The 17270-nt window shown below is 46.8% G+C and overlaps 1 protein-coding gene across 3 annotated transcripts in view; it reads right to left on the bottom strand.

The window, feature by feature from the left end:
• IGDCC3 (immunoglobulin superfamily DCC subclass member 3) overlaps window positions 1-17270 on the bottom strand; it is a 178689-nt gene that overhangs the window by 65370 nt on the left and 96049 nt on the right. For all 3 annotated transcript variants that reach the window (XM_039493285.1, XM_039493287.1, XM_039493286.1), the window contains 2 exons: window positions 10221-10365; window positions 5750-5880 (listed from right to left, as the gene is read on the bottom strand). In XM_039493285.1, coding sequence (XP_039349219.1) covers window positions 5750-5880; window positions 10221-10365 — 276 coding nt within the window. The remainder of the gene's footprint in view (window positions 1-5749; window positions 5881-10220; window positions 10366-17270) is intronic.

Genomic DNA, 17270 nt, shown 5'->3' with positions numbered 1-17270 from the left:
ACCGTTCAAACCATCTCCACAGCATCACAATACCAAGGCTTGGCTCCTATTCTGAAGCACTCAGCGCTGGCCTCACTCAGCTCCCACTGAAGTCAATGGAAGCTTTATCGTCGACTTCCGTAGGAAGAGGAGAGGAAGTTTGGCCTAGTGCTCTGGAGTGGGATTCAGGAGACCATGGTTCTGTTCCCAGCTCTGCTGCTGCTTTGCTGGGTGACCTTGGGCAAGTCACTTGCCTCCCCGTGCCTCAGTTTCCTCACCTGTCAAATAGGGATCTTCTTTGTAAAGTGCTTTAAGATCCATTGATGCAAAGTGCTGACTAAGAACTAGGTAGGATGAACATGCTTCTGAAAATCACACCCCTCAATTCTTACTTAGGCCCCTAAATAAAAAGTCCTGGTTTTCAAATGCACTAAAAACATACAGCATCTCTCACTGAAGTCCATGGATGCTCACCATTATTTAAATGCCTAAATATTACCTGAAGAACCTAACTTTCAGGGCCCATTTTTTTAAATCTTGGTCCAATCTGGGCTAGGAACCCAGTTCTCCTGGCCCGCCGTGCTGCGTTTTAACCCCAAGACCAACTCAAATACTTCACTGTACCTTATGCAAGCCATGCACCCCTCCTGGATGTGCAGCCCTGGGTCGGACATCTCACAAGAGCAGGTTCTCTCCCAAGATTCCTGGTACTTCTCACTTCGGGCCACGGCTGAATTAAAGCACTTTCCCAAGATTCCTACAGTTCTGTCCAGAACCAGAAATTGAAGGGCACGATCAGCAGCCAAAATGAAACAGAACTCTTTTAAAAGTTGTCCAAACTCTTTTGAACCCCAGAAGGATCTATTTGGGGTTCAGCTTAAGAGTGTGTCAGTTCTTATCTGCACCAGCCCCTCTATCCCCACGCAACGTGGTTTGCTCACTGAACCGTAGAAAGGACAAATGGACAAAACCTCACACATCATCTTATCCCTCCCTCTTCATAGGCAGGATTGTTCCTGACGGGGTCTTCCCTCCTGCTTTATCCAGTCTGGATGTAAATGGCCATCGAATGACAGGGGTGTCTGTCTTCACCATGACAACAGGAATGAACAGCCCAGTAAGGTGCAAGATCCAGGGATTTTTTCTTGGCTTTCAGAGTAAATAAAGCAGGGCCAGGGTGGGGAGGGAAGTGACCACTATCTGTGCCATCATAAACTAAGGGCAGGGCAACCCCATTCCTCTGTGTTGCTGGAACACGGGATGAGGTCCACCTCATTTGCCTTGTCATGGCTTGGAAAATACAAATTCAAATAGCCTATTTTCTTCCCCGTGCCCCTGACACGGCATGCTGCTCTCTGTTCACAAGAAGCAACGGGCTAGCATCTCCAGCTGTACATCAGAGCCCCAGAGGGGACCTGGCCAGGCAGGTTGGGGGCTGGCCTGCATATCTGTTAGTATATAGGTACAACAGAGGGCATACTACGTATTACTGCCACAGCTCCACTCTGCACCCTGACGGGGCCTGTCCTATGTGGGCAGAACGCCCCTTAACACCGCGCCCCGGCTCTGCACCATGCTCCTCTGGCTGCCAAAGCCAGATGGGAGCCACTTACGGTTTCATCGCCTCCAATTCAGAAGTAACCAGAGTGCAGTGTTCCAGTGCCACCTCGCCTGGTGCTGGCACAGGGGCGAGCAAAGGGTAGGCGGCTGCCGAGCAGGGCCTATGTTGACTGTGGCTGGAAATGTAAAACACCAGCGGCTGATCTTGGCAAATGATTGGTCAGGAGGTTCTCCACACCACACAGGAAATTGGTTTGATCCAGGGGGCAGGAATGAAGGAGCGATTCTTGGTTGAGAGCTCTAGGCAAGCAAGCTAACAGCAGAGCCCAATAGGTTTCAAAACACTGCAAGGGAGTAAAAGGAAAAAGCTGCCATTCCTGAACGAAACTGGCTTAGGTTGTGGCACAAAGTCCCCACCTCTGAAATCAGTCACAGCGGCAGCAGCACCAAAGAGAAGGATGTTCGGGCTGGTAAAAGGTCCCAGGCACCATTAATAAGGACAAGTACTCTGTTAGAGAAAGAAAAGCGCACACCGACGCCATTTCTCTCTTGATTAAAAAGGCAGCAGCAGCAGCACAATCTCCTGCTTGTGTAGGAAAGGTGTCAGTACAGAGAGGCAGGGAAGCCACATGGGAACATCTGCTCTAAGAAGGCACTTGAAAATAATCAACCAATAGGATGGAAGGAACATCTGTGCTTTGTGCTGCCATGGGGCCACCACCCGTGCTGCAGAAGAGGAGCGGGAACACAGCTGCGAGACTGACAGCATGCTTTAGGGTCTACATCCACAGCAGGCAACCCCAATGGTTCTATCCTCCAGCTCTTCCAGTTCCATCACCACAACACTGTCTAAGAGTGAGGCAAGCAGTGCCAACTGGTAGGTTGGGGGGCAAGCAGGTTGTCCATCCTCTTGTACAACCATCTCATGTGGGAGAATTTGCAAGGACAACAAAACTGATCAGAAAGCGTCCTGCAAGCAGTTCTATCAGAGAGGGACTTAAGCTCCACCAAGCTCCTAGGAAACAGGGAAACAGCAGCAAAGAACGAATCTTCTTGAACCACCAACCTGCTCATCACGTGTCTCTGTTTTACCAACATCCCAATGAGAAACACTGACAGTCCATCCTATTCTGGTGCTGCAGCCCTTGTCAGAAACCATCTTCATCTTGTATCTCCTCTGGTCCATTAGCAAAGTCTTGGTTCTGAAACCAAGTTCCAAGGCTCCAATAAAAAACTGGTGAGAGTCCATTTCTTTGCATAGATTCACAGCCCCAATTATGGAGGTGATGGGCAGAATGCCAATAGGTGTAATTCTTACCCCCTGCCACCATCACATCCAAAGGCAAGAAGAAGATGCAAAGGTTTGTGAGGTGATTTTGTGTTCTGTTATGGCAGTGCAACTCTCATGCACTTATGCCAGTGCATCACTTCTATATCACGTTTAAATGCTATCTATGTAGTGCTCACGCTGACGATAATGGTGTAACTTCCGCTAGTGAAACAGCACTTATATCAGTGCAGTCCACACAGTGTTGACTTATTCCTCATGGTATTTGTTTCTTTAAGGAAAACAAATACCACAAATGCTGCACATAAAGGAAACCAGGGGAATATCCATTCAGAGTGAGAGATGGTCAGATGAAAGCAGCTAGCACTTTACTCCCCGAGTGAAATAATAACTCAGAGCAGTAAATTGTTAAACAGAACTTCAGCCCGCTGATAATTTATTGTTCATTTTCCCCTCTTTGCAGCTACTGTTCACATACATCAAGCAAGCAGATCTGTAACAGGCCTCGAATGCTGCCAGGTCTTTCAGAACCAGTTAAGCCGTTTTCTTCTCCCATCAGATGTGATGTACAACATCTCTCTGCGCCAGCCTCTCCCCATTTCCCAAAGGCTGTTTTCTTACATGCAGCCGAGAGACTCATCTTGCATTCAGCAAAGGAACAGCCCAAGCTCTATGCCGTCACTGGCCACAGAGCCATGTCTGAGGATTACAGCAGGCTTAGTGACACAAGTCTAACTCGGCGTCATGGGCCTCAGTGTGCATAGTTGTGTGAGACAACAGGATCATGACTCCTGGTAATGAGATGTGGTGATTGTCTACAGATGCTGAAGTCCTGCCCTGCTGTATCACATTAAGGGACATCTGAAGCTCCAGAAATTCCAGAATTGGTTTGTTCAGAGTGCTGTTCTACACTCAAAAGTGACTATGTCCAAATTCTTGCTCAATGGATCTGCTCCTCAGGTATAACCGGGGTCAGACCGGCTCGCTCAACTGACTATTATATGGCTTTTATGCCTTATTTCACCTGTCAGCCCTACAGACCTGTACAGGTACAGCAGAGGAAGCTGGATTCTATTCCTGCTTGTGTATCGTCAAAAAATAGTTAATTCAATTCCAGCTGGAGTCGTGTGTCTGACTGACCATCTGCATGTGTGATTTTCTCTATGGAACACCTATTTTCCATGCACAATTTCACATATGCATTTTTTGAAAATTGGCACCCGTATTACCATTCGTTCTGCAGTATAATTCCTTATCTGAAATTTACATTTAAATTAGGTTTCTATACCTCCAAGAAGAAATCCAGACTGCTGGGTTATTTGCCCTGAAGTGGCCATTCAGGAAGAATGCAGCCGACAGAAACTAAGAACCTCTGACACTTTGAAACCACCAAGAAGCAAACCACCTGTTTTCTAAAAGGAAGCTGAGGACAGAGAGTGCCTGCTCCTGCACAAAGTTCTAAGTTGTCATCTACTGTTGACTGCTTGCTGGGCTATGGGTGCATGATTTGACTTCGTATTTTCTTTTCATCACACTGGGGAGGGTGATTGAAACGCTGAAGTAGGTTTTGTAGACTAAGGGCAGGTCTACACTACGGAAAAAAAAATATAGATACGCAACTTTTCAGCTATGAATAAATAACGTGAAAGAAAATCTTCTATATATATTACCTACCCGTCCTCACGGCGCGTGGATCGATTCGCGGCTCTCTCCATGTACTCGCGCTACCGTGGGGGTTGGTGGGTGGAGAGTGAGAGTCGAGGAGGCGCGATCGATATATATATATTTGGCAGATATATCGACGATATATCGATGATCCCGATTGAATTTGATCGGGTCGTGGGGGGACGTAGTGTGCCCTAACACTGCTTAAAATTAAAGGAGTGGCCAAACACCATCGGATCAAATGCTAAGTAGAAGGCTACATAACTGATGTTAGGTTGGCCTGGCAGAAATTGTTGATGAGCCAATTGTTCAAAGAAGCTTCTAGATTGTTACTTGTGTGCTAGAAGGGTAGTCTAAAGAAGGATCGCCCACAGAACACCACAAACAAGACAAGCTGGACTCTAATGAAGTTATGGAAACATTGTGGGCTATATTTTCAAAGGCAATTCAATCCATCCTCCACTGAGTGCGTGGAAATCACTTGCATGCTTCATTTTTGTGCATTATCACAATGAAGGAATTTCCACATGCAAATCTCATGCATACTCCATTTGTGCAGAGAAGCAGTTGTGTGTTTTTTATGGTATCATTTGTTTGCACAGGTGGCAGTGTGCAAAAACTGTATGTGCACCAGCACAGGTCACCTTCTGGAAAACAGTTCATATGCCATTATATTTCCCCTTAAAGTTTTCTGTACGATCAGGAGTGAAAACCTGGTCCCTGTGACTTCAGCAGGGCCAGATTTCAACTCAGTCAAGTAAAACCAAATAAAACCGCAACTTAATGCTCTGAATATTGTTTGCGTTCTTTCGTTTGTTTGTTTTTGAAATGTCAGTACTAAAGTAGCACTAGAATGTATTTCCCTGATTGGAGAAATAATTGATTGCGCCACATGCTGCAGTTACTTCCAGAGTAGACCGAGTTTGTAAGGAAATGGGGAATCTTTCACATTTCAGAAAGAATGTATTCTCCCTCCCTTCCTTCCTTCTACAGCTCATGTTTGCCTCTTCCTCCCTCCTCCACCTGCCCAACAATTGGTACTAATTAAAAGGCCAAGAGACAGGTTTATTTGCTATCAAATGGACCAATCTGGCAGCAACTAACAACAAGCAGGAACAATGAATGTACTGTTTGTGGACAGAAGAAAGCTTTTCAATACTGTTATCACGAAAGTTCTGTTAACCTGAGCTGGTCCAGAACAACCGATAGATGGGGAAAGCGTGAAAGAACATCTCGACCACGTTTACTGTTACTAACCTGACACAGAGAGTCTGGCCTCCCGGCTGAATTTCACATTAGCAATGTTGGTAGCCACACAGTGAAAAATCCCACTGTCTTCTGCTCTGAGCCTGGTAATCTGCAAGACTCCTTTGGGAAGCAGCGTGTACCTAGAGGACATGAAAAGAACAAACGAAAAAACAGTTGCAGAATGCAACGTGGGTGGGGAGCAGAACTGCACATCCCAGGTGAGGCTGCCCTAACTTAGGCCAGTCGGGACCATGCTGACACCCACAAGCCCCAGTGTTTAGGGGTACATATAGGTGCTGCACAACCCAGTACAGCACCAAGCAAGCTCAACCAGACCCAAGGATCGGGGCCTATATTTTTAAAAATCCTTTCAATGTTAATCTCCGGTCTCATAATGCACGGGATTTATCCTCCGCTTTGAAGAGACATTCTCCCTCCCTACGTGTTTAACAGTAGTAACACTCACTCGTAAGGAAGGTGTATAAAACACTGAGTAGGTTGGGGCTGGTCTGATTTTTTTAATCTTGACACCGTCCCCTTAGCAGGAACTTTCCTCTCATGTTCCACTGGAATGGTCCACGTCAAAGGTGGCATCTCTGGTACATCATCTTGCTATACCAGAGATAGGAGTCACCAGCAAAGAACGTTTGCGGAGAGGGAACTAGCGAGATGTGAACAGTTTTGAGAAATCATCCCCACTGAGCACTGCATCGTTTTCTTGACTTTGTTAATAGTAGTTTTCATGTTACCAAATTTGGACAATGTCCCAGGGTGGCTGACCGCTGTAACTGAAGTAAGTCCAGCTTGCCTGTGCCAGAACAGGTGCTCCCGGCTGGGCCAATTAAGGGGGTGGGCTGCCCCTGGGGCTCTAAGGGGAGTTCCAGTGAAGGGCTGGCTGTGAGAAGGAACTGGCTGAGGCTCAGCAGGTGAGAGAGAGGCAGGAAGCTGGAAGAAGCAGGACTGCCAGAGACCTCGGGAGGGGAGGCAGTGAAAGCCTGAGATGCAAAGCGTGAGTTATGAAACTGGTTTTGTTTGTTGGTTTCAGTCTGGGAATAAAACTGCCCCAAAGAGTCTTTGGGCATGGCAGAGAGTCATTTGGAAGCTGGGGAGAAGCCCTGCCTTATCGCAGACAAAAACGTGATTATTCAGATTTCATTGGTTGAAAGACAAAAGAACACGGGCACCGCACCGCAGCGCTAATTCCCCGCTAGCATTGTTCCATGCGGTGCAAGATGGCTCAGTTTGGCCTCATGGAGCTGGACCAGGTTACACGAATGGTGATTTTTGTCCACTCCCTACCCAGGTCTCATGATGTGGAACGTGTTGGGCTGCTGACCACATTCATTGGCCAAACATACCAGAACTTCTGCCGTGTGTCTGTTACTACGGACACTGCCAATAAAACGATCTCTGATACGGGTGGGAATGAACCTCAGACCTTCTCATACCACATGTCAATAGAACAATTGAAAAACAACAACTAAAACAACCTAGATTGAAAAGCATCAGTGATCTGACAAACCAATAAAAGCCAGGGAATTCAAAGTTAAAGCTTAAATACTGTTCTCTCCTTACCCCAAAGGGATTAACCTTGATGTCACAGAAGTCTCTAAATAACATGCTTCCTTGCATGCTGTAATGCTCTATGTGATGACAACGGCCTGAGTTACATACCAAGTTTGTAGGTTTTAGGAAGTCTGAATTTTCTGGTCTTTGCACGTCAGTTCTGCATAACCTTAAATGAGTGTGTTCGTGGGTTACAAAGATATATATTTATTATAGGTTGTCTGGCATTTTTTTAAACAACCAAGTCATTAAATTAGCTGGTAGTAGGTCATTACATTTTGATGAGTTAATGATTATTTCTGTCTGGAAGATTGAGACTATCTTTTCTAGATCAGCATATGGTTAAGTGTCTCCAAACGGCTCTCAATGTGGGTTCCAAGGGCTCGGCTGAATATCTGAGACAGCATGACAGCAATCAGTTTTGGACGTACTGCTGTTGATTGCAATCTCTCTGGGACTTTCAAATGTCCTTTATTTTGGATGAATTATACCACCAGAAGCCTTCATTTTTGTTAACAATCTGCCCACCACATTAGAAGATTCAATTCCAAAGCTATTATTCTGTCTTCAAAGCCTCAAAGTGTAACACTCAGCATACAAATGTGTATGCAATTTATACACAGAATTGCACCAACCAGGATTAATGTAGAATTCCAACTCAGCTACAAAGGAAGCAACCCTCTTCACCAAATCCCCTTGGTGTCAGAGATTACAAATGTCACGATTTATGGACTGAGCTAATGCTAAAAACCTGCTGGGCAACCTTCATCCTAAAAAAAGCAGAATCAGTTCAAAATCAGGATGCCCAGCACAGGTAGAAGGATCCTTCATTAGCTCCTTTGTAAGCATCTGAATATTCCTCCTTCACCCAAGGAAAAGTAGAGGGCAAGATGGGCAAATGGGTTTGGTTATCAGAGCACTGGATTCTGTGGCTGTTCCTTTCGAGCCTCAGCTAAAGTGAGGTGTGGTGGTCTCACTCAAATCCGTACCAGACGCGTGGCCAGTGTTAGCAGTCTGGGGATGTGGACATACCTGGCAGTCTATTCTGGCACTGCAGTTCCAACCCTGTGCATCTCTGGAACAGATACATGAGTAGCTTGCTCACAAATCTGCCCATGGCATGGCCTGCTCTAGCTGGTTCTAACAGTCTCGTTTTGATGAGCGCAAAAAACGTTAGGGCCCAATTCTGTGGCCCTTACACTGAGTAGTACTCACCTTAAACAGTCCCACTGTGCCATGCATCCTGCTAGCAAGCACCCTTATGGAGCTACTCAGATGAGTAAGTACTATTCAAAGTGAGTTAGGTAGAAGAATAAAGCCTAGGGTATGTCTATACTGCCACAGAGTCTCAGAGCCCAGGTCAGCTGACTCAGGATCGGGTTGAGGGGCTAAAAACAGCAGTGTAGACATTCAGACTCTGGCTGGAGCCCAGGCTCCCCCTCCAGCGTGCCCAACGTCTACACTGCAGGTTTATAGCCCTGAAGCCCAAACCTTGCGAGCCCAAGTCAGCTGACTCGGGCCAACCACGGCCATGCCCAGGGTCTTTTACTGCAGTGTAGACATAATGCTAGTAGGCTACAAACGGGTAGATGGAATACACCAGGAAAATCAGACCGTTGCAATTTTAAACTCTGTGGTCGGTCTCTTGGGCGCTTCTATAAGTTCACAGTAGAGCTGAAAAGGTCAAGTATTGTTCTGGTTCGCGTGTGTTTTGTTTTAGCTCCAAAGGAACCAAGCCACATTCTGATGCTGAGCTGACGTTTGAAAAACAGGGGCCTTTCAGAAAAATATTTACAGCTTCCTGGTTTCATCTCTCCCCAGTGTGCGGACATCAAGACACGATCAAGGTGTACCGTGATGGATTGGCTCCGGGAAGACTTGCTTTGTGGTTCTTTGGCTGCAGCTGTGACTATCACAGACTGGAGCCAGCACATCATGCGTTTCCTGTTACGTGCTGAAACTCTTCCCAAAGACTAGGGTGGCCTGCCACCTGTCCCTTCACTCCATGCCGACACTCAGAAGATCAAAACAGGCTTAGCGGCACTTCCTAAGCAAAGGGGGAAGGCTGTCAAACAAAGGAAGCAAGGACATGCCATTCAAGTTTTCAGATGGGGCAAGAAGGGAAAAGTGATTTTGTTTTTTTTAAGGAGGATTGAATGGGAAAGAGCTAAAAAGGTCTTCTGTTGGCACCCTTCTTTTGGTCTCGTTGCCAAGGCTGGGGTATTACAACGTAGCACGCTTGGGAAGGCCAGGCTAGTGATTAGATTGTATTTTAAACCTTCCAGAACATAAAAGGATCTTATTGTACAACGCTTTGTCATGCTGGTGAGCGCTAACTTCTGTGAGCCGTCCCTTGTGGAAGGCTCCCAGCACAGGAGAATCATCCTGCAGTGGGAGCAAAGTGCAGAGATAGATATTGTGCATGGAAATCTGATTTAAAAACCTCTCCGGTCTGAGACAAAACATGGACAGTGACTGCCACACTGGCTCAGGAAGAGGCCCTACAGAAAGTGATTAAGGCTATACAGGGTGGCCAGGACAGTATGTTCCCAGCCCCTGGGATGGCCTTAGGATACATTAATTTGGCACATCCCCTAGCCAGAAGCATAGGTGCTGGAACTAGAGGTGCCGCACCCCCTGGCTTGAAGTGGTTTCCATCATATACAGGGTTCACAGTTTAATTCAATGGCTCTCAGCACTCCCCCAATATACAAATTTTTCCAGCACCCTGAGCCAGGAGGATGGAGCTCATGGCATAGATTTAAATGCCTTTCCAAGGCAGAAACACAAGAAAAGAGCCTTCTTTGTGCAGTGGACCCAGATAGTGCATTTGCATCTCTCTTGACCTGCAAGAGAGCCTCTGGCCTGCTATTTCCAACATGTGGGTGTAGGTCAGTAATAAGTTACCTCTTACCTATCATTGTCTGTGTTGATGGGAACTCGATTCTTTTGCCACAAGATTACAGGCTCTGGTAAACCATGGATCTGGCACTGGAACCTTGCGACACCGCCTTCTTCCACAACTGCGTTCTGAGGGTGAATATGGAAGTCTGACATAGCTGGAGGAGGGAAGAAGAGAAACAAAGACACAAAAATGAGATCACAACAGCTCAGTGTTGAGAAGGCGCACTGCCAGCACAGGTCACAATGACCCAGCCTGGCAGAAATATCCACCACTTCACCTGCCAAGAAACAGCAAATACAAGTGTCGTTTGTGGGGTCATATCTGAATTTGGACCCGTGCCTGGGGGTGCAGAAATGATGTTTGCACACCAGGCATTTGTGCACCCGGACAAAGAAAGCAAGATGGGAGGCTTGCGATTACACAATTTACGTGCTCCACAATCATGTGTAGAAGTGTCCCCACCATCACAGCAGGGGCCAGTAGGATGCTCCTTGTCACTCACTGGCAGTCTTTGTCGTCAGCTTCAGTAGGCTCTGGATTCGGCCGCACAGCAGAAACGGTCTTGTCTCTGCGCTTTTCATTCCAATGCTGTCAGTGCCTTCTACCATGTCCACCACAAACGTCCTGTCTGTGGGTTTGACTTAACTTCCCCACTAACTTTATCTTCATTTCTCCATTGAAAGAGTGCAAAGAACAGGCTAGCAAACATTTTATGGAAGTTGATTTTTTGCTTGGCACATACGACAGGTGGCCTCCTATCATTTCAAGTTTCTGCCTTCCAGCATCACAAAAGGAAAGGGAACAACCCCAATAAAGGCAGGGCTGTTAGAATGACAGGATCAGAACTGATCGCGACAGAGGATGGCAAACACCATCCAGCATCAGAGATGATCCCAGTGCCAATTTTAGTGCATATTTTCTCCATCACCCTAATAGCAGCAGAGGGACCAGTTCAACAACCTATTCAGAAAGGAGAATGGGTGATGTTAGTGAATACAAAGAGACGACAGGCCAAATTCTAAGCTGCCCAGATCAAGACACTGGGATTCACTAGTTAAGTACAGAACTAGGAGAGCTATCAATCACACAAGAATTCACACTGCATCCCCTGAACCCCTGATCCAGCATGCACTGGGCTCACTATAAAACCAGGGAGGGCAGTCCTGGCTGGGAATCTGGACAGGAAGGGTCTAGGACACTGCAGCATAATCTACAGTAGCATTCCCACCATTGGAACCATTGATGGATCTGCACAGGTGATCAGCCTCCGGCATATAGTCACCATGTCACAAGGCCAATAGTTTTAACTGAGCTTTGTCCGTCATTCATTCCAGTCACAGAAAAACAATAAAAAGGGAGCACTGTCCTGAGGGATCCTTTCGACAAATGTCCAGATTAGTCTTTATTTTAGCTCTCCCAAACTGTTAGCATGATGCAGTGAGATTTTGCAATAATTTGGGAAGAAAACGGAGTCCCCCCTGTGCTAACATGGCATCACACTCTGGAGGAGGATAGGAAAGGCCACAAACTGCTTAAAGATGGCCATGCTTATCAAGGAGTCACACACAGTCATGATAGGATTTGGGGTGTCCTTCAACAGATGACAAGTTTAAGACAACAGCCCATTGTTTGTTATTTCCTGGTTGCGACTCTCATTAGGATATAGGTTGCCCTCCGTTACATTAAGGCAAAAAGCATCGGTATAAACTACTGACCCACACATCTACCTCAGTTCTGCACAACTGCATAACACACATAACAGTTAAACTCAGTTACTACAGGCCCTAACCCTGGGAGGCGATGAGCATCTCCAACAAGCATCCTCTTCAACCAGTGGGCCTGTAGTGATCCCCACAAAGTGCACAGGACATTGTAGGATTAGACCCTGCATGCCCACAACATCTGGGGTTGCCTGGGCTTCTCATTTCAACCAGCTGTCGGCAAAGGATAACTCTCAAAGCATCAGGGAAGGAGAAGAAAGACCAGCCTTTGCAGTACAATAAGAGTAATAATCATTTGTGGGTAAAGTGTCTGGCATGCTGTTAGCGGTCCATAAATCATCATCATCAGAATGCAATAATTATTACTATTAATTAACTGGAAGGTGTAGCAGGATGGTCACCCACTCCTGCCTTAAAAGGCCTAAAACAGCCCAGGGAGAGGGCTGTGGCAGAGAAGGAAAAGCGAGGCTAATTGGGGAAAGCAGCCTCAGCTGGGGGCCACGCCCCAATCAGGCCGAGGCTGGCTTAATGAGGGCCCAGCTGGCCCTTATACAAGGGCTGGGGCCAGAAGCCAGAGGCCGTCTCTCTCTAGCTGTAGAGGGAGACGGACCTGGCTGCAGGGACCTGAGCGAGTACTTGAGTGGAGCAGGGCTGGGCAAAGGCAGAGTTGCTGGGGAGCTCCAGCCTGGAAAGCCCCAGGCTGTGGCCTAGCAGAAGGCCAAGGGGTGCTGGGGGTTGCAGAGGGCAGCCCAGGGGTAGGCAAAGGCAGCAGGTCCAAACCCAACCTTGCCGGTGATGAGTGGCTTATACTGCAGTCTGCCCCAGGGCGCGGGGGCTAGTTGGTGACTGGCAGTAGACTATGACTGAGGCGAGGTGGGGATAGAGGGTCGGGGTTCCCCGGGGAGGGGCGACCCTGAGAGATAGGAGTTACTTCAAGGGGGCAGCACCCCAGATAATAGGGCAATGGGTCCTGGAGGGACACAGGGGCCAAGCAGCAGCAGGACACCGGCCTGCAGAGGGCGCTCCAGAGGCTGAACGAGCTAATTCCCAGGGACGACCAGCAGGAGTGCCATAGGGGTGAGTCCCACACCCGTACAGAAGATGTTAACTTTTGACTGCGTAATAAACATAACATGGGCTAATAAACACTTCAGAGCCTGTATTTAGCTCAAGATTCATTTTTAGTACCATATACACAGAAGGATCCCTAAAGTTACCATATAATATAAACTCCAAGAAACTCACCTGTCCCCTAGCTCTGCTTTGCCATCCCTAAAAATACCCCTCTCCCACACAGAAAACCCACTTCCTTTTACATGTGTCAAGGGTAATCAATGTGCATCTGCTAAGGAACAAGCTACATATGTGTCAGGGTCACTCATCTGCTGAATCCAGTTGGGCTTGGGCAGATGGGAGACGGCTATTAGCAATACATTAAAATATGTGCTGCCTTAAACCACCCTGCTCCCCAAATCATCAGTCTCAAGTTCAACATGCTAAATATGGATTTGTTAAGCTGATTGAATAGCGCTTGGTAGAAAGCCCCAGCACAGAGCGGTTGGAGGATTGGGAAGGTTTCCCCTGGACCCTGCTCTTTGGTTCTAAGTATTTCATTAATATCCATTTTGTTTCAAGTGCTTGTGAATTCCCCTTGCCATATGGTCTTGTGTAGACAGCAGTGACACCCAAGCTGCCATGAACCCTAAGCACTCTAGACATATTGCACGACTGGATTAAAGCCCGCCTAGACAATGGGAAATCTAATGGAAACATACTAAGCAGGAAACCGCACACGCAGGCATACGGAAACATTTTCTGTTTTCCCTTCAGGGAGTATTTCCGGGGAGGGTCCTGACACCTTCAATAAAACTGACCGAACCGATTTCCGATTTAACTTTTGAAGTTGAAGAATGATCCCTTATCTCTTTTTCTCAAAAGGGCAACATGCCTGATTGTGGGCCCGAGTTACCCTGGCAAGCACTGCATGACTTCAAATGGGACCATTGATGTCAGTCAGTGCTCACCAACAGAGGGACGAGTTCCAGAAGGAGACCTGGTCCAACGTCCACTGAAATCACTGGGACACTTTCCATTTCAATGGGTTTGGCTCAGAGCCAGGATGAGGTACGTTATTGTGTCCATCAAATGCAAATTACTATTCAATCCTCTATGGATTCTCTGGGTTTATCCCAATAAATTCACCTCATGAAGGGCTTGATCCACATCAGTGGGTGCTGGAGCATGCCCCATTTTGCTGTGTAAAGTTAATGCCTTATTTATTTTCCTACTGTTAAACTGATTAATATTTCCATGAATAAAGCTCTCGTCAAATATAATGAGATGGAAGGAAATCCTGCACTGGGGGAAAGAACGTGGCATGCCCAATAAACTAATGATGATATATTAGGATTGCTTGTATTATGATAGCCCCTAATCAAGGATTAGGAGCCCATTGTTCTAGGTGCTGTACTAACAAAGTGAAAAGACAGTCTCTATCCCCAAAAGGGGGTACAGTCGTGGTAAGTCACCCCTTACCTGTCAATAGTACAGAAGCACCCAATAACTGATAACCAGGCACACTGACTGACTGGATGATCACGCTGTAATTGGTATCGGCTGGCTAATCACCAGGTGTCCGTGAACTCACTGAACTAAGTTAAATAAGAAAACAAAAACGCCAGCAACGCAGAGGCCCCACATAGCGACTCACTGTAAATAGGCAGAAACCACAGGCTGGAAAAACGAACCCGGTCTTCTCTAGCAATGCCCAATACTGACATTTAACAGTAGCTGAAGGGGTTAATTTGAGAAGGGGCATGTGAACGAAAATAGCCCTCGGTAAAGAACGCATTTCCATTCCTTCATTTCAATCGTATTTCGTATAGGTAACATTGCGGTGATAACCTCTACTCTTAAAGACACTGGTATTAATATTTATCATGAATAAAACATGTGAGGTGATAAATAATTCAGTTATGAGGATGGTAAGTAAAATATTACTCTTCAGTGACCCTGTAATGTGGCTTTGAAGCATCGTTTTATGTTAAATGCCTAGGAAACACCACGGCCCCTGCCAAGGCAGCTGGTTTTCACAATCTGCATTAAAAATTAATGCACTGACCTACAAAACGCTATTTTTTAAAGCAGGTTTGAAACTTTCTTTAGAGTTACAAAGACAAAGGTTTGGCTGGAGCTCATATAAACTGCAACAAAGTTAACAGCAAGTGAGCACCTGGATGTTGTTCCCGACCTGGAAATAAATCACTTCGGTGTGTAAAGGAGAAAGGGGTGGGAAACTGACTGCTTTATGGGACACCATTCAGGGGAGATAAATCTGTACATACAATCCTACATACTTCTCATCTGACTGCACAACAAACTCACACAGCTGAGCACTTGCTCCTCTGACTCTCCTGCCTTTTACCAGGAAACACTAGGATTCCTGTTATCGGGGAGCTTAATTGTTTAAACATACGTTGGGAACAGTGCTTCCCACACCTTCCCCGACACCAAGGACAGCATTGGCCACTTGCCAAGAGCCTGAGGGCTGCATAATTGTTATATGCATAATTATTTTTAAACTAATTGCATGGAACTATAATATTCATTTGCACTCCTAGATAGGGAGACATTATCTAATCCATCTATCTTAGTTTTTTAACTTAATCCATCCAGTTGTCCCCACTGCAACCATCACTGCAACATCTGAGTAGTAGTGGATGAGTGGAAACTGCTGGCTGGTTCCGTTAACCTGCTGTTAGAGGGTATCTGAACTGGTCTTTTCCCCCTTAAAACTTTCTACTGGTTCAGCTCCGACTGTGGTAGCAACAATGGGAGTGTTAGTGTAGGCAAGGCACCAATATGTTGACCATTGTGTCATCTAACTCTGCTAAGTGCAATTATGGACAATGTGATGATTAAAACTGCCCGTAGCTGCTGGGGCATTGGCTCTAGCAAACATCACTGAGCCTGCGTACAGGCAAACATGGTGTCCTCCCCTCCAAGGGAAGTATTTCCTAGGACTACCACAGGCATAAAGAGCCACGAATGATGCTGGTGGTATCTTTATCTCCAGAACATGATTACGGCATAAAACAACTCAGAGCTGCTCCCGATCAAGAGGGCCCAGGGCTATCTCAAACTGGCACTCCCCTCTTTTTGCAGTGCCACATATTGTCCATACAGAGGACGGGGGGCTGCATGAACAGCACTCACAAACTGTAGGCAGTAGCTGGGCTGATCTCGTAAGCTATAAAGTGTTCGGTTGATGTGAGAACTCCAAAAGAAGCCCCAGGCCATAGGTGCCGACTCCATGGGTGCTCCAGGGCTCAAGCACCCACTGAAAAGAATAAGGGGTGCTCAGCACCCGCAGGGCCAAATTACTCTTTTGTGGGCCACATCCCCTGATCGGCCTCTTTCCCCGGAGGCCTTGCCTGCTGGTCCACCTTGAGGCCCCACTCAGCCTCCGCTTTGCCCTGAGGCATTTTTCATAACAGAAGTATTCTAGTTCCTATGTCCTGGACACATTCCAGTGTGGATATTTACATCATTCCCAACTGTACTTTTAACTGTGATACCAGTCAGCTCTGTGTTCTTGGGGAACCAGAGTGCAGTATCCAGCCAGTCTGACTCATGAAAGACACCCCCCAACCAGTCTCTGCTTGAACCAAAACCGATCAAAGAAAAGACTTGCAGAGTGAAGGGTGTGGGGAGACACACCTAGACCCCTCCTGACAAGGGTGACAAGATTAAGGCATCTCCATTAGCATACAGAATGGAGAACAGAGGCCTCTCCCTTAGCCTCATCTGCATGAAAGATGGGACAGGGAGACATCTCCACTAGCATACAGAATGGAGAACAGAGTACCGCACTGAACTCTGGGGCCAGAAAAGCAGGGAAGCACTGCATCATGGGAATCTCTGCTCCAGATACTAATGAACCTATGCCTGCCCACACCCAGCTCAGCAGTTATCTCATCAATTCTAGTAATGTATCCTTGACTGATATCCAAAATACTGAAGCAGCCTGATTGCATTGTGAGCTCCTTGGAAGAAAACACCACCCATAGCCAAGAGTGATCAGCTCCTATTGGCTAGCCTAAAGAAACCCCCTGAGTCATCAGTTTACCCATAAACAAATCTAGTGTTCTCCCTTGAACCATTGTTGTTTCTCTACAAAAACCCCTACCTATGCCTAAGTAAGTGTTCTGATGCATGGACCCAAACTCTGCATCAGTTCTACTGGGACTTCATCTCCTGACTGATCGTGCTGGGGGCTCTGCCTGTCTCCGGCACTCAGGACCCTGAGCTACCACCATCACCTAGGAACTCCGACCAG

Source organism: Mauremys reevesii, linkage group 10 (assembly GCF_016161935.1).
Source record: "Mauremys reevesii isolate NIE-2019 linkage group 10, ASM1616193v1, whole genome shotgun sequence".
NCBI lineage: Eukaryota > Metazoa > Chordata > Testudines > Geoemydidae > Mauremys > Mauremys reevesii.
This window is presented reverse-complemented; position numbering and strand designations above follow the sequence as displayed.